Genomic DNA, 23,771 nt, shown 5'->3' with positions numbered 1-23,771 from the left:
GTTGGTTAAGCATCCTGTATCGAACAGCGCGACAGGGGATGCTTAACCAGCGCCATGTCTGTGTTCGCGCCGTTCGGTACATTAAGCTTTTACTTTGCTAGGTGCGCCTACAGTATTCAGTATTCAATTTCCTGTCTTCTTTTTCCTCTCGTATGTCTTGGATAGCCCAAGACCACGGTGTAAGAACCGTGCCCAAGGCTTTTCCTAAATGCGGAAACTGCTTTACGTTTGTTGCGTAATTTTATTATTATTTTATTATTATCATTTTATTATTATATCTTAGTATTATTATATTATTTTATAATTTTATTATTATACGGTGTGCACCGCTGTGCCGTCTTTCTTGGTTTAAAAAAAATACATTTATTTTGATGGCTTGCGTTTTCCTACTAATTCGATGTTTATTTCGGCTCATGAATGCCCTGAATTACGAAGAACTTTTGGAGTACCGTGGTAAATAAGATTTTGTGGGGAGAGATTACTTGAAGGGACGCTCTTAGATAAACATAGAAAAAAGGGCTGGTGCTATCGGATATGCTTGCTGGGGGATTTAGAGGCACTTACATGCTATAATATCTAAACGTCATAGAGAAAGAAGGAAATATGCACTGCTGCCATTGGTGCACTCTTACTCCTCCCAAGGTAATCTCTTGTTGCCATTAATATTAACTATCATTTCGTTCCTTCCTTGTCAGGACAAAATATCCGTAGCGTCGTAGGTTAAGGTAATTGCTGCTCGTTAAATTAAGGGAGCTACTGGCTTTGTGTTGATTCTGGCCGCGTTTATTTTGTGACGCTTTTGCCTGTCTGCGTAAGAGCTACTTCGTATTCAATGCAGCGGTTGTGCACGTTCAGAATGCGCTCTTTGTAGGGATAAATATACATAATACGCCCGGTATACTCTGTAACTAGATGTGCAAAGCAGACCAGAGAGGGATCATTATTCTTGTTCTTGCACTTAGTACACATTAAGACCAAAGGTACTGATGGATAGGTACTCATTATTAGAAGCACATGTAGCGCGTCAGTAGACAGGTGATCGGTATTCCTGACCACAACAGCGAGAACAACAAAGAAAGAGGGCGATGTACGTACAAACTTGAAGCGCTAGCTTTCAGCGTTGTTTATTTTATAAACAGGCGTTGCAGCTACTCTCCCCGACCCCGCAGCAATCAAGAAAGCAAAAAAGAAAAATACAAAGCAAAGTCAGCTCACCGAGCTTACAGCACTGCAAGTCGACGAGACTCGCTTGTAGGTCGTTCCCTGCCCATTTCGTTTTCGGCCTCTTTTAAAACAAAGCGTTAACAATATGGCGCTCCTATGAGAATATGCGTCCTGCAATACTTAACCGCAGTGTTTCGTATGCGCGTGCGATCCCCTATCCTGCCCACCGCCTCGTTTCCCGACCGATCTCTTATTTACTCGCTTGACCAACGCGACTCGCATGCGAGGGGGAAAAGGCTTGGAAACAAGATGGCGTCGGCGTCCTTGGTAATGTCGTCTGCAGGGTCGTCTGAAAAAAAAGTGGCAAAAACAAATGAGCGAGCAGTGGCTGCAGGCGCGTGCATACATTATTCATGGATCTTTTCGCCGCCCGTTCTCATTTGGATTCGCGGATATATAGCCGCGGCGCGACGCGTAAGCCGAGATAGAAGCCGAGTCTAGCCAAGCCCAGCCAAGACCTTTACCGCGTTGGCTCCGGAAGAGCGGAAGCGCCCCAGTCCCCGAAATATTCGAGCAAATGATGGAGCCCTTCGCTTCGCCGGTGCGAAGCCACCGCTTCTGGAGCTTCGCATAGTCGGAGCCGCTTTCCGACGTGACAGGGTGGAACAAAAGCAAGTAAGGCGCAAGTAGTTGAGGCATGCGGGATCTGCGCTGCGCGCACTTCAAAGCGGTGCTGTGGAAGCAACGCACACATGCTTAGCTCGCTGCGTCGGAGATCCTAGAGGACGACGGGGAAAAAAATAATAACGAAAGAATTAGGGGGGCGCCTAGGGAACGTGCAAACAAGGTCTGCGGGAAGACTAAAAACGTCCCGGATCAGATGAAAGGGTAGAGAAACGCCTTCAGAAATGTTTCAAGAAAAACTACCAGAACGAAACAAAAACAAAAAACGGCGAAACTGTGCCGACTGCGTGCTCTCTTTGGGCCTGCATACGACGGAGGAATACTGATGAGTCGCTGTTAGGCCGAACGTTTGTTGCTACTGCGCCTATTTACTGCCGCTGTTCGCTTGTGGAAGCAGCGAACAACCTCGTTTTATTTCGGCTTGCGTTATTCCGCCTGTACCTGGTGTTCCCTTTGTGGGTCTCGACGCTCACCGCGGCGCTCGCGTCTGTTCTGTCCTGCTTTATTGTGAGGATAAAAGTGGGCGACATGTGGGGTGGAGGTTTTATTCGGGGCTGGCTAAGCCTCTCTGTGCGTATTTGCCTGGCTATCAAAGGAACGGCCTCTGAAGCGAGACGCGGCATGCGAGGAGGGCAGGGAACTACGATAACCTCTCCCGGTTACGTTTACGCTTTTGTTAGCTCTCTTATCTTTGCTTTTCTTCGTAGCAGAATCGTGGAGGCTGACGCACCGCCAACGTGCACTTTTCGCTTTAGCCTAGCTAACTACAATGAGTGTGAGAATTTGGCTGCTTGCATGTCGTGGTGCTTATGTATATTATTCTCCTGACTAACAATTTAGTCAATATCTCACAGGAGTTAGAATAAAATATCAGGGGGAATAAAACTCCCTTGTTTTAGCGAACAACAAAAATGTGCATCATGCGCCTCGGCTAGAACTGCGCAATCTAAAACGACCTTTGTTGCAAAGGACAGGAGACTCTCATTTTATCGGCAGTTGTACTGTCATGGTTAGCGCAATGCACTACAAAAGAGCACACAGAAACTTGCGCAACCTGTTAACTACCGCAGCGGCGTTCTGGTTATCTCGCTCCTTAATCCTGAGTGGAATGCGAAGCTCCCCTGTCCGGCACTGTAGGGGAAGAGCGCAACAGCGGCGAGACCCAGACAAAACAAGCGCTGTCCCGCCGTCTATGCCTCGCCACTGTTGCACGATTCCCCTACAATGATTGCATACCAACACGACCAAATTCCAGCTTTTCCCCTATCCCGCTTTTTGGCCACTGTGGCAGCCAGCAAAGACCACGGATGCACTGATTTGTGTTGCGCATTTGTGTTTGTATGTGTTCATTGTCATGCAGCGCCGTTCTTCTGTATATAACTACTGTCGCAGCACTTTTCGTAACGAATGCGCGCTCTCACTCACTCACTCACTCACTCACTCACTCACTCACTCACTCACTCACTCACTCACTCACTCACTCACTCACTCACTCACTCACTCACTCACTCACTCACTCACTCACTCACTCACTCGCTCGCTCGCTCGCTCGCTCACTCACTCACTCACTCACTCACTCACTCACTCACTCACTCGCTCGCTCGCTCACTCACTCACTCACTCACTCACTCACTCACTCACTCACTCACTCACTCACTCGCTCACTCCCTCACTTACTCGCTCCACTCTCTCACTCCACTCACTCACTCACTCACTCACTCACTCACTCACTCACTCATTCACTCACTTACTCACTAGCACTCACTAACTCGCTCAACTCACTCACTTAATCGCTCCACTCACTCACTCACTCCACTCACTCACTTACTCGCTAGCACTCACTCACTCACTCACTAGCACTACTTACTCACTCACTAGCACTACTCACTCACTCACTCACTCACTCTCTCACTCTCTCACTCACTCACTCACTCACTGACTCACTCACTGACTCACTCACTCACTCACTCACTCACTCACTCACTCACTCACTCACTCACTCACTCACTCACTCACTCACTCACTCACTAACACTCACTTACTCACTAGGACTGATACTCACTCGCTCACACTTTCACGCACAGTCATTTAGCTCTCACTCATATTCAGTTCACTGTATATTGTCCTTGACGAAGATGTCGCTCAGGCAAATTATATTCGTTTCTTTCGGTCATTCATCAAGACCTGACCTTTGCAGAGCCCGGTTGTTTAACTTGTTTTGCGCGCTGACGAGTTCGCACACCTTTTTCCAGGCTGAAAGTTCGCCTAATGCTCAAGCCTAATTACATAGAAGGAATAGAGACTTCCGGGCTGATGCACCACGTGCCAGCTGCGTGCGTCGAATTCCGCGCTGTACCATGGCGCGTGACACGCCGCCTAGTGACTTCATCCCGAACAACTCCGTGAACAAAGCAAGAAGAGAGAAATAAAAGAAGAGAAAGACGCCACAACAAATAAGGCAAAAGTTCGCATGGGCTTCCATTTGCCCGGGCTACCTTAACGACGCACCCTCCGAGTTTCAATCAGAGGGCTGTGCTCGCATCTGCCTCGCGCTTGCTCGAGCTGGACCAGCAACGAAAAAAAAAGATAAAAAATGAACGAAAAGAATGGAGAGAAACGAAGAGATGCTGTGGAGAGCAAGTAAAAATTCAGCACCGTTTCCTCGGACGTCTAATGACGCCTAATTGTGGCCGCAGTGCGGGACCGAAAAGAAGCAAGCCGGCCTCTTCTAAACCGAAAGGAAACAAGCAAATGTAAATAAAGACAAAAAAAAAGCGCGGAGGAAAATATCGAGCGGGCTGAACTGTGGCTACGCGCCAAATTGGCGGAACGTGTTTTAGTGACTATTTTAGTCAGGAAAAAGGCGGATGGTTACAACGTGGGCCATTTTCTGCGGCGCAGGAAGCAGGGCTGAAGGAAACGCGTGCTGTAACACTGCCGGAGTTTCTTTTCTCACTTTCTTTAGCCTAGTTGCCCTGACTGTCCAGTATTATGATTGGTGTTTATAAAGATAACAAGATTATTTAGATCCACGCCCAAGTCACAATGTACACCGGGTTTAACCCAATCTCGAAAATTGCCTGAAGTGTGCACTTCGCGATAATGAGACATAGTGTCGGTAGAAAGGGGTTTGCTTTGGTGGCCTTGCCAGATAATGACATGAATGGCCGTGCTTTCTTGGCCCAGCCGCTTCCCCATCTGTGCATTTGGTAATATCAAGTTAGAACTGAACAAATCGAGGAATAGTTTCAAGCAACATAGGAGGTGTCGTACAAAATAATGTGAGCCAGCGGTGGGAAGAAAATTCCCTTTGGTTCGGGAAATGTGATTGAAACTACCTTGATGGCATTAGCCCTGAGGAAAGAGACACGTTTCCGAATTTTCATTCTAAAAGTAAATGGCTAATGCAATTTATTTAATTTTTCACTCACTGGAGTGAAACGCGAAAAACTTTAGGCAGGATATTGGGAATCGACAAACAATACCCAATGTTGCCTAAGCTGTAGAAAGGAAGCTCAGTTTTTCATGTTTCTTCCGACCCGTGAAGAAAGCACGCGGCAAATTAGATGTGAAAGATGTGACAAGAGCGCGAAAATTACTTTCCTACTGAAGCTGTTGAAGTGGAAGCGGCGCTGTTACTGGTTTCTGTTAGCGACCTATACCGCTCAAGTCTGCATTTTTTACTTACATTGACAGTGATCTGAATCTTGGTAATACATATTGACCGTTAATTATCAGTAGCATAAATCACATTCGCTTTCTCCACTGAACCGCAATTGATACTGTTTTTGTCATGTAGATGCTGCGAATCCACCATTTTTTCTCGATGTCCTTGCACATGATAATTCTATTGTAGACACGAAAATACAGCACAGGTCAAAACAACATTCGTGAAAACAGTACACAAAAAAAAACGGCTCAACTAAAAAGCTGCACAAGAAAAAAAAACATTGGAAAGACAAAAGAGCGAAGGAAAAAAGTTTCCGCTTGGCATGGTATAGAAATTCACGGTATGCCATGAAATGTCCCAAGTATATTGAAGTTCAACTGAAATACACCCCATAATAGAAAATTGTCCGGTCCTAGCTTTTCCTCGGAGGTATTATGTTGTATAGATGAAAATACATTGGTGTAAGCGCAATGAAAAATACGAATACACATAAATAGTACTAATAAAAAGTCTTAAGGACGCTACTTACCCAGTATTAATCTTGGAACGTCATATTCTACGCTTTCTTTGATATCTGCTTAGGTAATATGGGTGATTCCATGGGAGTTTTGTCTAGCCTATGACACTAATTCTGCAGCATCATTGCAGCAGTCCTTCAGCGTTTCTTGAATGGATGTAACTAATTTTAGAAACGCCGCAATAGGCAATCTCGAAATGCCGGAATCGGTTTCCGTACGTCGGCTTACGCATTCAGTTTCTTAATGGGGCACTCGGAAAAAGATGGCTCCTTGAAGCCTTAAGTTGGCTGCAGCTTCGAGAGTGCATAATAATCCACCGCTGCACCGCCGCGCCGTCTCGACGCCAAAGCCATTTACGTTCGAGACATGCCCTCGTCAGTTTTAGAATGTATACGAACTCTAGCCAAGAGCGTTGTAAAATGGGATGCATTTTCTGTTGCTTTATGGCGCTTGCGTTCTGCACTATTGCCGCTTTATTACGTTTTCTAAATGAGGCTGGGTGTACATGGCACATGGGTGCGCTTGCCTATGCAAGAGTTCAGCGAAATAAGCTGAAATAACGCATAGGGAAGCCTCTTCAGTGAGCGTATGGGTAGAGACTGGAGCGCGCACTTTAAAACTACTCCGTCTTCTAGATAAGGGTGGGCTTTTTTTTATTGGTAGCGCTTATGTGTTTATTGAACCTTACATAAGAACACAGGTGCAGAAATGCAGTAGAATGCCGGTGCGGATTTACGGGCAACTCTTCAAAGGCTGAAGCAGAGGAGAGGTAACAAGCGGAGCGAAAACGCCTATCAGTAGTCACTCCCAGCATTAGTTGACGTGACTGGAAATTTTACCTTTCATGATTTCCTCAAAGTATAGAACAGGGCGTGCGATTTAAAAACGTTAGTTAGTTTGTTCACACAAGTGCGTGCCTTGACGTAGTACAGTAATAGGAACTCTCTTGCTAGGTAGAACAATAAATAGGCAGAGGGAGAAGTGGTGAATGAAAGATGTCAAGGGAAAAGTCAAAGCATTTAACGGGGTTCTTAGAAAGGGCTAGATGAAGAGGCATATTAGTGGACACAAGAGCGCGGCCATTTTTTTATATACATAAAAAAGATGGTGACTCTTTAGGAATAAATGCTCTGTAATTTATGTGGTGCATGCTTTGTTCCATTCGTCTCCATCCTGTCCCCTTCTTTCCGGCGCCTATTTCACCTTTTGTCTGTCTGTCCAGCTTTTTAATTTGCTTTCCTGTCCAAGGCGCTCTACGCACATTCTTGGCATCCAGATGACACCATACATTCTAAACACGGATACTCCTATATGGGAGCAAAAAGAGTGTCAGCTATCCTCTAGGGCGCTCAAGGACAGCTTACCCCCTACCTTCCCATACCCTTTATCCCCAACCACGGCGGAGTCATACAGGGAGACTCTCCTGGCCAGCTCCGCTGCTGCTGGCCAGCGCCGGATAAATACCGACGTCTTGTAGCGGATAGCCCTCCAAAGACTGTCCTTTGCCCTTTAAGGACAACCCCCTAAGGGTTGCCTCGTGCCTCGTAAGGGGAGGAAGGGTTTGCCCCCCTCTGCATTGCTTGGCAATAAATGTTTCCATCACCACCTATTCTCTCTTTACACCTTCCTGTTTAGAGTGTAAAAGCACATGCCTGTGCAGAGTCAGCCACTCGGGAAAGAGGCGAAGGCGCGTGAAGCAAAAGGACAAGGCTAGCGCAGCTCTTGCTACAGCATAATTAAGTTAAAAACAGGATTTGCCAATAGAGACGCCTGGTCCATATAGATTTGCCAATAGAGACGCCTGGTCCATATCTAAGGCTAACACGTTTACACTCTACAGAGCGTAGAGTGCAAAATGCATACGCAGTGTTTCTAAATCACGAACGTTTCAAGCGCCGCCTAAACAAAGGCTTCAAATCAAAGTGCGCTTTGATTCAATAAACCCTCTTTTTTTTCTTCAAATACCGGTGTCAGACAACGATAGGAAGCGGATTAAATGAGAATAATTGGTGCTAATAAACTTTTTATAGGAGGTATACCTGCCTGTATGATGTTGTTTGAAAGATAATTGAAAGTTTGAAGACGTCAGTGCGTAAATGCCTCTCCTCAGTACTTCAAATGTTCGGGGTTTAGGAACAAAGCTATACATGAATACAACGAGACGCACTAAACTAACTTGACTTATACGGGACCTGCTGTTTACCAAGGTACTACACGGCTGCTGCAATCTCGAGGTATACCGTTTTCTAGGTGTACCGCTGTCGGAAGGGGGAAAAAATGCGCCGCCCGCCTTTTTGATTTTTCTCAGCGCATGGTGGTTTTCGTAGCGTGAGGAAAAAAAACACAATAAAAGAACTCAACAAACCTCAGCGTGCCACTGTTTTCATTTTTTTTAACGCTTGTTTTACGTGCGTAAAACGCGTTCTTCGTTAGCCGGCGGTTACGTCTCAACCCAGCGAAGCGCGAATGCTGTCGGGAGTGTCTGGTAAACAGCGTCTGCAGTCGGTTCTTTGTCTGGTCTTGAGCAGAGATGGCTTAAGCGCGCAGCGACCCCGTACTCGCACTCAGCTTTTCCCTCATTGCCACGAAGAGCCCGACCCCCCCCCCCCCCCCCCCCCCCCCGTGCGCTCTCCCGCTCTTACGGGGCGCACTGCCGACGACGCGGACATTAATTAACTCCTGATGGATCCTTTTGTACTGGCTCCCCTTTGAGTGGAAGGAAGCAACGCGAGGAAGTGATTGTGTCGCATGACAAAAGCGTACAGCCCATCTCGCGCTTGACAATTAGGCTGATGTTTATCATGCCAAAGCCTTCTTCCGCTGGCGGAGCTCCCAAGGGCTTCCCAAGGACCTTGACGTCTTTACCGTGCTCTTCAGGGCGCATAATGCCTTCCACGTTCCTTTTCTTCTCGGCGTACTCCTCATCATCGTAACAGGAGAGAGAAAAAAAGAGACCCGCCCCCGCCATGTCCCGTTTTGTCTTCTTTTGCAGCAGCTTCCAGGTCCGGTGTCTTGTCCGGGCAATCAGTTGCCGTGCGCAGCGTCGCTCGTTCTGCAGTGTCTGTATCAGTGTGTGCTATTCTTAGAAATAGCTAGGGTCATGTCACATGAGACAGAAGCATGGGGCGAGACTTTCATGTCAGCTACTGCAGCTGTCCTTGGTGCATAACGCCTTTGGTGTGTCAGGATTGAAAGAGGAGATCCACCTCAAGGTTGACTGTTTGATCTATTCGCAAAAAAAAAAAAAATGCCCTTCGTTTCCCGAAAAGCGATGTACGTGATCGTAATGTATAATTAACATGTCGACGTGCAATAACAATGAGTAAGAGTGCGTTGATTATGAATATGTCTATAAAGTATCGTGTAATTTACTAAGGCCCTTCACAGTAAAAGCGCAAGTATGGCGCTGCTAGTAGCAGTGATATTCTGACTCCGAGACTTTCCCTTTCGACCGACCGCTTTCTTTCGAGGCGTTTGCAGTAAACGACCATTATTAGAGCAGCTTGCCTTTCAGACGCGAGGTCTGCAAGGCCGTCTGTTTAACTTTGCTGAGCTTAATTAGCTCAGCCCGCACAATTACACCAGGCTCAGGTTCTATGCCGTCCCTTCTAAAGCCTCAGATGAGTGGTCCTGTTCTTGGCTAGTGCCAAGGAAACATGTACATTAGGAACCGTACAATCTGTCACGTAAACATTCTCTTCTAACAGTTGATAAACGAGTGTGCAGTGTATTGGGATCGATGTCGGTGCTAAATCATGCATAGCATGAAATGACTTCAGAGACAGCCTGCCGCACCCTTCTTTCTTGCTGTTGGCCTTGACCTTGTTGGTGAAAAGGCAGATACAAATAACCGCTAGTGAATATTGTGGTAGCCTTGGCAGCTATGATGAGCGCCTCTTTTCTGGTCACCTGCGCGACAACAACAACAACAACAGAAAAAGCCATTGTAAATTGCTACTATGCCTTATCAACCGGCCGCATGACGGGGAATTATACTTTTAAAGGCTCTGATGTGAATATATACATTGCAAAGGACACTTGGGCTGATAAGATCAACCCTTTTGTACTTGGGCTTTATATTATTACCCTTCGTTATTTTTCTCTCCCAACAGGAGTACGTAGCAGAATAAATGAAATAAAATACGGGAATAAATAAAGGATGAAAGCGTTGTAAATTATACGACGAATCTCTTCATAATAGTATAGTGTGGTTAGGCTTAACTCACTAGGGGGCACGTAGGGGGACGAGGCAATATTTCAATGCTATACAGTATCGCAACTCATCTGCATGAGAAGTTAATCATTGTGTTTTGTGTTGCAAGAAACGCTACTTGTCTAGAAATAAACTAGACAACGTGGTCGTCGGAGGTAGGCGAGTACTACCATATCGCCGCATTCAAACGTATCTAAGTGTGACAGCCGAGTTCCGGCTGCATTTAACAGCACTGATGACGGCCTCGGGCTGGAGCGCCTTGTGCCTTCGACGCCTCTCGAGTGTTGGCGGTACAGCTTTGAGGAAAGAAAGGAAGAAAGGAAGGAAGAAAGAAAGAACTGCACACACTATGATCTGTTCAATGCAGTCGGTGCGCACGACCTTCCAGGATCCCGGGGCTGCTAGAAACCTCGCCCGAACAGTTTTCCCGGCGGCGCTGGAAATTGAATCAGTGTATCTTTCGCAACGTTTCAACGACGCCCTCTAAACCGAGTTTACTCTGCCATTGTACTGTTCGCAGTCGCTATCTCCTTTTTTTATTGCTGTTTTGAGCGTAACGCTGTTACCCTTACAAAACACAGCGACACCCCTTTCCTTTCACCTTTTCTTATGAGTTGCACGACTTTTGTGTTCGCGTTGTACGAGCCCTGTGTTGTGTGCATTTCTTCAACGAAGCACCTCATCGCAGATTCTTATTTCTTTCGTTTATTTTTTTTTTCCTTTTCTGTTTTTCTCTTGCAGAAGGCGAGCCGTCAAATTGTAAGTTTCTTTCGTTTTGGTTATGTTTCCCGCTTTTAACCTGGGCTTCATTGCGATCTTGGCTTTCTGTGGTGACTAACACATTGTGCTGTGTGATGGCGTGTGCATTTATTTTTTCTGATTCATTTCCATTGGGTGTGGGCACATGCTAACACGAAATAGATTATGCACTAACCCTGCATGTCGTATGGTGTGGTGGAGGTTCGTATTTTGCATGTTTTTTAGGCTTCTTTCACTTCAGCGTTTAAACACTGATTGCTATGAGTACATGAAATTCGTGAACTTGAACCTGAATTTACGTCCATAGCAAGCCGAACGGGTACTGCCCAGTGCCTGTCAGTAGCAATTAGTTAGCTGCCTTTCTGTCAGCTTCTCCTCATGTTATTAAATTTAGGAGCGCAGCTCTCCCTACACGCGGCTACGGAGCTCTAAGGGTGCTGCTGTAGTTTCAGTATGTAGTACATGCACGGCTCATGTCAATGGCCAACAGGCCGTCTTATTTTTACACTACATGTATCTCTTTTCATTTCTGTCACGTGCGATATGTCTGGCCGTTAGTCTGCTTGCGTAGCTTGTGCTACAGACTATGCGGAAACTTCTGCCATCTCTTTAACTTAATTCTACGAGCACAATTGCGCTAGAATTCATTTACTTACAAGCTGGCGCGTATATTTTTAAATGAAATTTCCTCTCGGATAAATCCGTCCTTTGCTGCCTATTTAACGTCAGACTAGCCATAAAGAGCCATAAAAAGCCAGATAACCAATTTTTACTGAGAAGATTAATTGGCTCGTGGTGTCCTTAGTGTCCCTTTAATTTGGCTCGTTTGGAAGAGAAAAGAACGTTGCTTTAAAAACTAAGGCTCGAAATGTTTATCTGCGTCCTTAGCGACAAGAATGTGTTTCCTGGGAGCTATATTTAAGCAGCATAAAGCCATAAATAAAGCATTCAGGCTCATGATAGTTTCCCTACATGGCACGCTTATGACCGCATGAATACATGGGAGCCTTAAAAGAAGATTGTAACATGAATGGAGCGGTAATGCACATACGTATACTTTATTCGCGCACTGGGTACATTGTAAAAGATTAAAAGGAAATGACATTGCTATGCTGTCAGCTGAAAGAAATTCAACGCGGGGCATAGTGTCTGAGACCATGCCGCACAGGAAGGTGATGTTTGCTGCACTGGATTGTGATGTAGAGGCGAGTAGATGAACATAAGGCTGCGCAGGTTAACTTTGCTGCTTCAGCCCGTTTTCGTTTCTCGCTCTGCTAGGTTACAATGTAGCACCAACTCGCCCGTCTGGCTATTGCTAATCTACAGCGTGAGGCACATGAAGGCAGAAGAAAGAACAAAATAGCTGCCAAGTGCGGCGGAGGCAATGAACACATGAGCTCCGCCCTGGGTTCACAGCCATATGCTACCTGCTTGGCGTGTTGTGAGGTTCCACGTAGCTCAGCCTAGAAGTAGCACTATATCTTTTGACTATTTATGCATATCCACCGTTCTCGTAGCTCCTTAAGGATTGATAATGTCTGATTGTAATTCTGACTGCGCTCTCATAGCGCTGGCTTGAGGAACAACAATATACCGGGTGTTTCACCTTGGATGTTCTGCGTTTTGCAGAATTTTTTCTTAGTTAAAACAGCGCTTTTTGCCTCACAACATTGTCAGTGGCGTAGCGCATCAGAATACAGCTAAGGCGGGCTAACCAGAAGGATGGTTGACTAATATTGATTAGCTAACTTTTTAACTACTGCTGTTGGTCTCCTTATTTATTGAAAGACATGTAGCCCACCGTAATTAATATGCAGATGAGTTCTTAGAACTTCGAAAACGCTGTTATCTTCGGCTCTGTAGCCCTTCAAATTATGCCTATTTCGATTAGTTACGTGGATTGGAGGGATTGCTTTGCCTTCAAGCTTATCGAAAGTGCATGCATTTTGGCCCGATATAGGCAAATTTGCTGGGACGCAGTACCAATGCTTACTACGAATCCCAGGTGGTCGAAATTTCCGGAGCCCTCCTGTACGGCGTCTCTCATAGCCTGAGTCGCTTTGGGACGTTAAACCCCATAAAACCAAACCAGAAGCTGATATCGATATTACTTACGGTGGGCCACACGCCTGTCAATTAAAAGGAGACTAACAGTCATAGCTAAAAAGCTAATTATTGAGTATGACTTAAACAGCTTGCCAGTTGGCACTTCTTATCCGTATTGTGATGCGCGACACCAGTGACAATACTATGCCGCAAAAAAGGGCTCCTTTAATTTAAAAACGCTGTTTTAAAAAATTGCAGAATATCTTAGATTTTATATATACTGCAGTCGTTAGCGGGACTCTTGCAGGAGTGAGGTAAAAAAAATGGATAAACGAAACACTCACCAATACGGCAGGGTATAAACCAAGGAACTGAACACAAGAAGGTGACGTACAGACTACATATAATACAATATAGATGCAGCAAGGCAAAGTATGCTGAAACATTATACATTGAATACAATACAAATCCAAACATAGTATCACGTGGAATGTGTTCAATGACTGAGACCTGCTTGTGTCTGGAGTTAAGTTCCAGGCCTGAATTGCAGTAGAAAAACAATATTTTATATTATTAGAACGAGTGAAGTATGATCTAATGTTCAGGATAGTGTGACTCCCTTGGGGAATATTGGAAAAAAAGACAATATTTTGAAGGATGATATCATCTATCCATAGAGTGCTGGAACTTTGCTGACTCGATGTAACCAATATCGCTGCCATCACCTTCCTCGCATTCATCGGTTCATTTATTGACACCCCGTTCGAAATGCAGTGAGCGCTGCGGTTCCTCATCTAGTGTTTTTTATTTTATTTTGATAAAGAATTTTAGATATTGTGAATATTAATTTCTTCAGATGCAAATAAAGAAAAAGGTTCACTTTGCTTTGACCTGGAATTACTAAAAACGATTGTAGCCAGCGAAATAATGCCATCATAGGTATAACTGAGTCATAAAGGAAGTTAGCTTTTCTGGTTCTTTTAGAAAAAAATTATTTGTGCGTGCTAGTTTTGTTCCCATAACTTTAAGCGTTAGCCTAAATATACTAAACTGAAATCGACCGCCTTCTCATTACATGCTCGCCCGTAGATGCAGGGACGGGATATGTTTAGCTAACTCGTCTTTCCATGCGGTCACTACATACTTTGGAGATCTCGAATTGCCAGACGCACCCAATAAATATTCCGATCTTGTGCATGAAGTTAGAAGTGCAGCACAGTGCTGTTGAGCCTGCTGTCTTTGTGTATAAGTAGCAATAACTAAATAGACTATTGATTTCGTTTTCGCCTAATGGTTGGCAGTCAACGCTATTGCAGTAATTCCGTCCGTCCTCGTCCTTGTTATTTGCCCGACTTGTTTACGGAGAGCGTAGTGAATCAGACCATACGCTAGCAAACAAACAAAAAAAAAACTCCCTCCTCTCAAACCGAAACAACGTATTGAGTTTTGTCTGCATACTGAAATGGTATATGTAATGCGCCGACCATTGGCTGTCCGAGACGTCGATGTACTATTTAATGCGTACTAACTGTTAGTTACCGAGACCAGAGCAGGTATGTGTGTGTACCTTTGTACCTCTTTCAATGTTGTTTTGTTTTGGGAACTGTACTTATGCAGAGAAACGTATACGAACTGATGGGATATAACCACAGTGCTCAATTAGGCTACCCATTATTAGAGGCCTTGGTGCGGTGTACTTGTGCAAAAACAAATGGTTATCACGCAAACAGTGAGGAATGCCGCCCCAAATAGGCAATTCGCTAGATCCAAAGCTTGCACAACAGGTCGATAGCTAGGCCTCTGTATTTTCGCTACCCACAAGTACCGGGACATAGTAGGTAAAACAACAAGCCTGAGCCGATAACTGTGGTTAACGAGAACTGGTGCCGTCCGTTGCTATAAAATGCGGGTTGGTCGGAAGGGTAGTGACGTCACACGTGGAGCTTTGGATTTGAAAGATGTTTAGGAAAACATCACATAAATCGAGAATCTAAGGTCGCAACATTACTAAAACATCACTATGAGAGGTTCCAAGGATGTAAAATAAATTCATTGGGTTTAAAAGATAACCGGAGTAAGAGGAGAATCGAACCCTATCCCTTGTACCCCAGTAAGCGACGCTGTCCCTAGGCCACCGATTCACCTTCGTTAGACTTGAATAATGGCAGGCTTTGTGTGTCGTGTCCTACAGCGTCCATGTTGGCGAAGTAATACGCAAACAGGGCCCCAGGCCGCTGAAGGAAGCCGTTAGCGATATCGTGTCATTCCTTTGAGGCAGTGTTTAAGTGTCCCCCCCCCCCCCCCCCCCCCCAATTATGTGGACGACCTTGAGCCCACGACGCAAACAAAGCGATTGTGGTCGCTTTGTTTGTGTAACAAGACAGATTTGGTAGTAGTGGGGATGAGATCGGCCTCAGTTTTCGGCCCCCTCTTTTTTTAGATATGGCTTCGCAGTTCCCGGATGAGGATATTACATAGTTGACACGAATCCCGAACGTCCTACGGTCAGCCACGCGTGATCGCATTTTTTGATGAAAAATTTAAAGCTGATATAAAAGATAAGGAAAGCAGCTCGCCCCACGCGGTGAAGGAGAAAATGAGAAGGAGGTGCGCAGGTAGCAACTGACAACGAAAAGTGTTTAAATATCAAACATAAGAAAGATTACCGCGGCACTAAGCTGCGTCGCATCAGCACTCAATAAATGTTGAAGAATGAACGCAACCTCTTCACTTGGAATTAGCGCTTGTGTCGGTAACGGCTGGAATTGAGCGGTTCAAATCCAAAACAAGGCAGTTCAGTTCCTGAACAACACTTTCCATAAATAAGGAAAATGAAATTTTACCCGACGTTTACTCTAGAAGCAGTGCGAACTTGAGGGACAACTGGGGTGTTCCGAAATGCCTGTGCCAGTTGTACTATTTATTTAGTAAATGAGGGCAGGGTGTGGGGTCTGTGTCCTTTGTCATAGTGCTGCTGCAGTCGCATTCCCGCCACGAATAAGATCTGGTTTATGGCGGTTTAACGTCCAAAGCGACTCAGGCTGTGAGGGACACCATAGTGAAGGGCTGCAGAAATTTCGACTACCTTGGTTCTTTAACCTGCACTGACAACGTACTGTACACGGGCTTTTAGAATTTCGCCTCCATCGAAAATGCGACCGCCGCGGCCGAGATCGAACACGCGTCTTTCGGGTCTGCAACCGACTGCCATAACCGCTGAGCCACCCCACGAATAAGCTCTAGCTGTCGCAGCAAAATACGGAATTATTACCAGAAGAAGAGGAACAAGTGCCCGTGTACGCATTAAAAGTATGGAAATGAATCCGGAGCATCTGGTCATGCTATTATGGCAAGGCCGCCGTAAGGAACTAGCCCTGATTTCAGGGTTGTCCCTTCTAGGAGACCCGCCGCGGTGGCTCAAGTGGTTAAGGCGCCCGTCTACTGAGACGGAGTAGCCGGGTTCGAACCCGACCGCGACGGCCGCGTTTCGATGGAGGCGAAGCGCAAAAGTCGCCCCAGTGCTGTGTGATGTCAGCGCACGTTAAAGATCTCCAGGTGGTCGAAATTGTTACGGAGCCCTACACTACGGCACCTCTTTCTTCCTTTCTTCTTTCACCTCCTTCTTTATCCATTCCCTTACGGAGCGGTTTGGCTGTCCACCGGATATGCGAGACAGTTACTTCTTCAATTCCTTTCTTAAAAAAAAAAGATTCTAGGAGCTCAAAAAGTGATGTTTTGTTTCGAATATCAATGAAAATTACTTTTTCTGCGTTCCGAGTTACTTTCGAAACCACTTTAAAGCTTTCACTTTAGAGTTGTCACACCAGAACCACGCCGATGTCCGGTGTCGTGAAATTCGCTGCTTGTTCTAGAGAGGTCATGTAACCTAGTAATGTCATCACAACCTGCTCTAGCGGATGATCCTGATTCGTTGAAAGAGGTACGTGACCTTGTTATGTTATCACAGCCTGGCTTCCGTGGCCACTGGCAATGAGCAGGTGACAATGAAATTGAAAGAGAGGTCAATGACAATGACAATGAAAGAGGGGGCACGTGACCATGTGACGTCGTCTGAATCTGCCCACTAAGCTTATTTTTATTACCAGGCCTGATAGTGAGCTAGAGGGAAAAGCAAGAATAACGTCATGTGCTATTGGGGACAACACAAAAGTCTCTAGGACATGAGAAAAGCCACTTTGGAGTATAAGTGCGAGATATTTCTGCGGTAATCTGATTGCGCTATCACACAGTAATTGCCGCGAGTCCGACTTTTCTCTTTACAACGAGTGAGCGATTAATAATAAGTTATAGTCTTCAGGTGCGGCTTATGCATCCTGGTGTCTTATGTCCTCCCCGATAGCACGCTACCTTGCCTGACGCGTCAGAACACCCGGTCAGCGCTGAGAGGTTTCGAAGTGTGTGTAAGCGGCAATTGTACACATGAACCGCGCCCATTAGCATGGCTGCAATAAATGCTGCCATCGGTTGTCGGTGTAGAATGGTTTGAGGGCGAGAAAATTTATATCGCTCGTGGAATGCGACGCGAATTTCACTCTGGGGCGGAAAAACGCTGTAATGCTCGGCAACTGTAGGGTTATGCGGCCTTAGGCGATCGGAACAACTGGGAGAAATGCGTTTCTAATCCCGAAAAAAAATTAGGTAACGTCGCTATACACGTGTGTCCGAGACTGATTGAAGGAGTGCTGCTTGCTGCATCTATGACGATTGTACAGACAGCGCTACGAACCGCATCGGAAGAGCGGGAGTTGAAAGTAATTTCCACAGCTATCGCTGTAGCGCATCCTGCGTACGTAGAGGGTAACCAGTTTGATTCTTTAGTTAGCTCACACATGAAGTGACTAAAAAGTTCGTAGCAGTGATAAACTGAACCTGCTTTGGAACGCGACCAGCGTCGTTGGCTTTGCCAGAAGCATTGTGCCATTGAGATTATGTCGAGGTGGTGGTCAAGGTGGCGATTACATCAAAGCTATCCTAAAATAGGTGTTTGCTGGCCTGCAGGAGCATCCTCCTCCCCCTCCTCCCTCCTTCCTCTTCTGCCCTTCGGAGGAAAAATTCATCCCCTCTTCCTGAGTGCCCTGCTGTGTCCCTCCGCAGGTGTCGTGGATCCGGCTGCGTGACTTCCACCTGTTGACCGTGGGGCTGACGCGGTACACGTCCGACGAGCGCTTCCAGACGGTGCACATGCAGTTCTCCAACAACTGGGCGCTGCAGATACGCGACGCCCAGCTTCGGGACGCCGGCCTCTACGAGTGCCTCGTCAACTCGGACCCGCCCTTGAGACAGGTTGTCTCGCTGCGCGTCGTCAGTGAGTGGATGTCTCCTATTCGCATGATACATACCTTTGTTCCTTCCTGTTTGGCGGGAACCTTCGCTAACAGACTTGAGCAACAACCCCCGGGGATTTGTTAAACTGGCGTAACAGCGGAACACCTGGAAGCAGGATAGTACCTGGCGCCTGTAGAACATTGCTGGTTGGGACTTCTGTCGATCAGTGGCTCTAAAATCGTACATGTGGTGCATGGACAAGGTAGACACAAAGGCGTGACGTACTGCGGGATGATAATGATTTATTGTTTAACAGCAATGGTCTGCGAGTTCTGGGGCTCGAAAGGCTACAGGTCATTCGGAAAAGTGGTTTTAATGCGATTTGGGCTGAATTAAGGTGTTTTGTACTGCTTATGATGATTTTTTGTGAGGTCGTCAAAAGAAAGCTTAATGTCTAACAAATAATAGGATTAGTGTGATGGTTGCACCCATAATAACTTGAGGAATTGGGTAGTAGCGACAATACAGAGACACGAGTACAGGTGGACCTTAGCTCTCAGCAGCTAGCGGAGTGGTCTACTGGGCCCGTAGCTTTACCACAGGCGCAGTTCCTTCTCAGCACTATTCACTACCTCCAAAGTCGATGCACTCAGCTTTAAAAGGACACTCCGCCAGAGCTTCAGTTATATTGCTCCGATGGTTCTAATATCGCTCGCAGATCTGGATCAAGCAAGAAGTCTCTAAAGCATGTCTCTTCAGCTGCTAGTAGATCGGTGCTTGCGCATAGTAAAACACGTTCAGCACATAGCGATGGCGTATAAAACAAGGAACCGCCGCATACGCATTAAGCTCATAGCGCGTATTCTAAGTTTCCGAGTCAACAGCGCAATGTATCGCTTAAGTTCGTGTAGCGTCCTAACACCCTGAAGACATTTAGTGTCTTGGTTTCAGTGTTCCGTTGATTACGGCTGTGCACTAAGCCCTAATTAACAAACATGATTTCAACGACGGCGCAGTACCCAAGGCCAGCATCCCGGGTGGGCCCGACATTCACGTGGAGGCCGGCTCGGCGCTGAACCTGACGTGTACGATTAGCGAGAGCCCCGAGGCGCCGGCGTTTGTGTTCTGGTACCACCAGGGGCGGCTCATCAACTTCGAACGCGGCGGCCGCGTGAGCGTGGCCAAGGGCCGTAACGGCACCGCACTGTCGCGCCTGCTTCTCCCCGCCGTGGACGCGTCGGACTCGGGCAACTACACGTGCAAGCCGGCCAACGCCAACGCCACCTGGGTGCTGGTGCACGTGCTCGAGAGCCACCGGCGCCTGGCCGCCGTGCAAAATGACGCCGGCGGCATGGCGCTCACGGCTGGTGCGCCGCATTGCGCGGCCGCCTGCTCGCTGCTGCCGCTGCTGGTGTCGCTGCTGGTGCAGTGGCTGCTGGCCTGCGCCCACCACTGCGGGGCCAGGTGACCGACCGCCGCCGCAGGAGAAACGCCCGACCTGTGAGTGGCAACAGGCGTGTGATGCCTTGGTTCATTTAGTACTTACGCGTCTCGCTGTGTGTTTAGAGCTCGCACAGAGCAGGAACTCAAACTGAGCACTCAAGAGTACCCCTGTGTACCCAGTCATATAGAAGGGAAGAGGCTTCCGCCCTTCTTCTAAAATTCTTTCTTGGCTCTGACCTGGACTCCAGATGGTAACAGAATCACTTGCCATATGTTGTTGAGGATTGTGGGCATGGTGAAGTATACCTGTTATGTCTGGCCTCTAATTACCATTTTTAATCAATATATAATAGTCGCCGCGTTAGCTTAGGGGCTAGTTGGTTCATCTTTTACAAGGCGGAATACAAGATGGACAAGACAGCGCCTGTCTTGTCCCCTTTATATGCTTCACTAAAAACTGTTCCGCCTTGAAAAAAAAAGGTCTAATTATCGCTGCAGTTGAACAATTTCCGGCGGAATTTTCGCAAGGCTAACCCCACAAGTTGCTCACAACCTCAATTCAAGTCAACTAGAACATATGGACAACGTTTTGTCCATGTGTTCTGTTTTGTGCTCATACCTTTGTGTGCACTCCAGGTAGCATGGCCGTAACTGAACTGCTGAGACTCCTAGATGGCTTTCAACTGCAGATATTATAGAGGCGCGAAGTATTGTGTCGAAATTCGTAGAAAAATCTTTGCGCCACAGCAGAACAGTTTGCAGGACTTTCGATTGTCTTTACGTTACCATTAAGCTCGTGCGGTACGAAACGATCGATGTTCAGATGAGCGGCGTTCGTAGTAGCGCCTAAGTACATCCGGTAAACACGACGAGTGGCTATCGTGCATGGCTGTAATACAGTCCTCTGGCCACAGGCAGTGCACACAACACTAAAATATTTCAGAAATAACGAGCATCCCTCCGTTTCAGAACGAATAGATATATCGATTGTGAACGAAACCGTTGATTCTTTTTAACGCTTTGTGCTCATGATGGCTGCAGCTCCCTTAGACGAGCTTTTACATCGTCATATTAGGATTTTTAGAAAATACTTATAAATATAATTTGTACTTGAGAAAATGAAGGAACAAAGATTGTCTGCGCGGCCAAAAGCGATGGTTTATGGCACGTAGCGGGGACACTGAAAACGTTTCCGACCAAACATCTGTGTGCTTCATGAGCGCCTAAGCTATGGTATACAATGAGGCAGTGTAAGAAATGATTGAACAGTGGCAGTTTTTGAGCAGTTAGCGTGGAAGCCTGAAAGAATGCGTCACTAATGTTTGTGATGTGTAAAATGTGGGGCTGCCCACAGAAATCACCTAAGCAAAGATCGTGGTTACTGCAAATTCAGCTTATACCGATTGAAAGTTTGGCTGCGAAGACTCACATAAATTATGTCCGCCGTCAAGATGTCCGCCTAGGATTTCTCAAAGGGTTGCAGCAACTCAGTAATAAGTGGAAAACATTGTACCATGCTCGCCTCTGCTTTCTCAAAGGTGGTTAATTACATGGACTTAGACATTAAGGTGACTTCTTGGAATCAAATCACTTCCCGTACGGTACTTTTGCATTTATTGTATTATGGTCAAATTTAATATCACTTTGTTTCTCTCCCGCTACGATTTCACAAATTATGGCTTATGTTTTCTTGCGCAGGTAAATAATATGGTTCGCGGCCAACTACGCCCGATGCCAGGTTGTCACAAGTAAGTACACATTTTCGCACCTTTCTATGCAAGTAACTGAGCTCAGCACTTGAAAAGTAAAGTAAACCCTGTTCTACTTTTTGCTCTGGTTTGTCTCAGACTTAATGCTTGAAGGAACTTTGTGTCATGTGGCACGTTGAAGCCGCAGTAGAAAGCTCCGCCTTAATTCCTGCCGCTCCCAGATTTTTGCCGTGCGTGCACAAAATCCGAATATATATAGGGTTTTTAATGTCTAATACGCCGGTTTTAAGGGCTTGAAATCAGCTGGCTATTATTCGATCAGATAAGGTTCCTCCATGAGGCGTAGTTGTGCTGTTCTACGAACCGTTATCAAAATCTATGTCTCGTTACATTTCCGGAAGTGGAAAACCACAGTATGGCTCCGAATATCATCGCCGATGCTATTTAAATTTTGTTGAGGCAGGGCTGCTGGAAGAAAAAAGAAAAACAAACAAAAAATTTGGCGTATTTCACCGCCCTTTTTTGTACATTTTTTCTTTGAGGAGCGTGCAAGTGCACTGTATAGCTCGGAAATAAAAAAAAAACATAGCTATTGCAAAACTGAACAATGAAAGTTGAAAATTAGAAAAGGTCAGGAGTGACCACAAAAGAAAAAAAATCTAACAGTTAAATATGTTTTGTTTTCCAAGACTTGGCTGCTCATAAGACGAGCGTCAAAAAGGTACGAATAACGGTGCTTCAGCATCGGCTCTTGGAAAGCCACATGGGCAGGTAAAAGCAATGTTGATAGAAGTATGAAGTTCGGTTCAAAAACCAAATATGTTGTTATTCCTGGGTTGACGTTATAGATACCTGGAGGGCGATGATTTCTGAGGCGAGAACTGCAGGGGAAAAAAATAGGTGTGCTTCTCGGTCGTGCTTATGCCCAGAAATCATTGATTGAAGGCTTGTAATATGTTCCCTTTCACGCTGCCACAACCTGCACGTGACCGTATGCTCTGTCGCTGTTGCACAAAGAGTCTCTCGCATCGCAACCGGTTTAACACGCGACCTTCATTTCTCTAACCTTTTTTTTTCTTTACTACGTCTGTGCGTGCCTTGGGCTAATTCCAGGGACCCCTAGTAGTAGTTCTGTAGCGCACCGCCCGTTAAATGGCGGCCCGCTGCTTACCGGCAGAAATCAGCGAGCGAGTCGAAGCACCTGTTTCGAAACCTCGGCCGGTCCCCGCCCCTCTTCATTTCAGGTTTATCTCTTTTTGCAAGCTGGAGGTCATTAGGCTAAGAGAAAACTGCGCCCAAAGTTGGCGAAGCACAGCGGTGCTCCATTTTCATTCGTTTAGTCCCTGTCACGCGACGTGACTCTGCGTGCTGAGTTTTTTCGAGCGTGAAAAGCGAATAAGAGCAAACGGAAGAAAAGGAGAGAGAAAAAAAAAACTAAAGTTCGTGAGTGAGGAAAACTTGAGTGGACCTATGTAAAGAATACTACTGAAGAAAAATAATGTGAAAAAAATGTTTGCCGTATGCATATTTTGTATCTACGCGTGTCTTGAAAGCTGTAAGCGAAATAAAAAGAAAGTGGTCCTTTTTGCCTTTTTTTGGGGGGTTCTCAGTGAACCCCTCGTTGAGCTTCTGCGGCAAAATGTAGAAGCCGCAATTATATCGCAGCTCCGACTCCTCGCGTTTTTTTTCGGCAAAAAAAAAAAAAACGAGAAAAATCTGGCTTCTTGCAATGTACGGCCCATTCTGAGGCGAAATACTTTATAGGGGAGCTCTTTTTTTTTGTCTGGGCCCCTCGTGTAAATTACACAGTCGTGGTGGTTTATTATTTCAAAGTACAGCAACTAACCTACCTACAGCAACTAAGCACCAGGCGTCTAGTCATAGGAACTATGAGCCTACTATCAATGTGAATTTTTCAACATCAAATAAGCTGCATACATGCATTACTTGAGAGAGTGACCAAGTACACTTGATGAACAAGAATTTGTTGCTTTTAGCATCAGTTCTGCACTTATATCATGGTGGTGCCTACGACACCAGCACATGTTCCAGTGGACTAAACACATGTAGCTGCGGTAATTCAAATCAACTGCACGTCGCAAATTCGTCGCCAATTACCGAAGCGTCGCAAAACGCATGCCATCAATCGACGCACGCAGTAACTCGCAAGTATGGGGCGAAAACGACCCGAGGGAGTTCCGGTTTACAAACTAATGTCGTTTTCTGTTCCGACCGACGAGCTACGTCCACGTAGTTTCTATAAGTGATAAAAAGAAAGA

The 23,771-nt window shown here is 46.1% G+C and overlaps 1 protein-coding gene across 2 annotated transcripts in view; it reads left to right on the top strand.

The window, feature by feature from the left end:
- LOC149343094 (basigin-like) overlaps positions 1-23,771 on the top strand; it is a 278,232-nt gene that overhangs the window by 247,175 nt on the left and 7,286 nt on the right. The window contains exons 4-7 of one of the 2 annotated variants that reach the window (XM_089545611.1): positions 10,991-11,008; positions 18,170-18,380; positions 19,357-19,840; positions 21,482-21,531. In XM_089545611.1, the coding sequence (XP_089401737.1) occupies positions 10,991-11,008; positions 18,170-18,380; positions 19,357-19,808 (681 nt within the window). In that variant the 3' untranslated portion in view covers positions 19,809-19,840; positions 21,482-21,531. The remainder of the gene's footprint in view (positions 1-10,990; positions 11,009-18,169; positions 18,381-19,356; positions 19,841-21,481; positions 21,532-23,771) is intronic. The other variant, XM_089545612.1, reaches the window with a different exon arrangement.

Source organism: Amblyomma mixtum, chromosome 5, assembly GCF_055824585.1.
Source record: "Amblyomma mixtum isolate Tamu chromosome 5, ASM5582458v1, whole genome shotgun sequence".
Taxonomy (NCBI): domain Eukaryota; kingdom Metazoa; phylum Arthropoda; class Arachnida; order Ixodida; family Ixodidae; genus Amblyomma; species Amblyomma mixtum.
The sequence above is the reverse complement of the archived record's forward strand: the minus strand, read 5'-3'. Positions and strand labels throughout refer to the sequence as shown.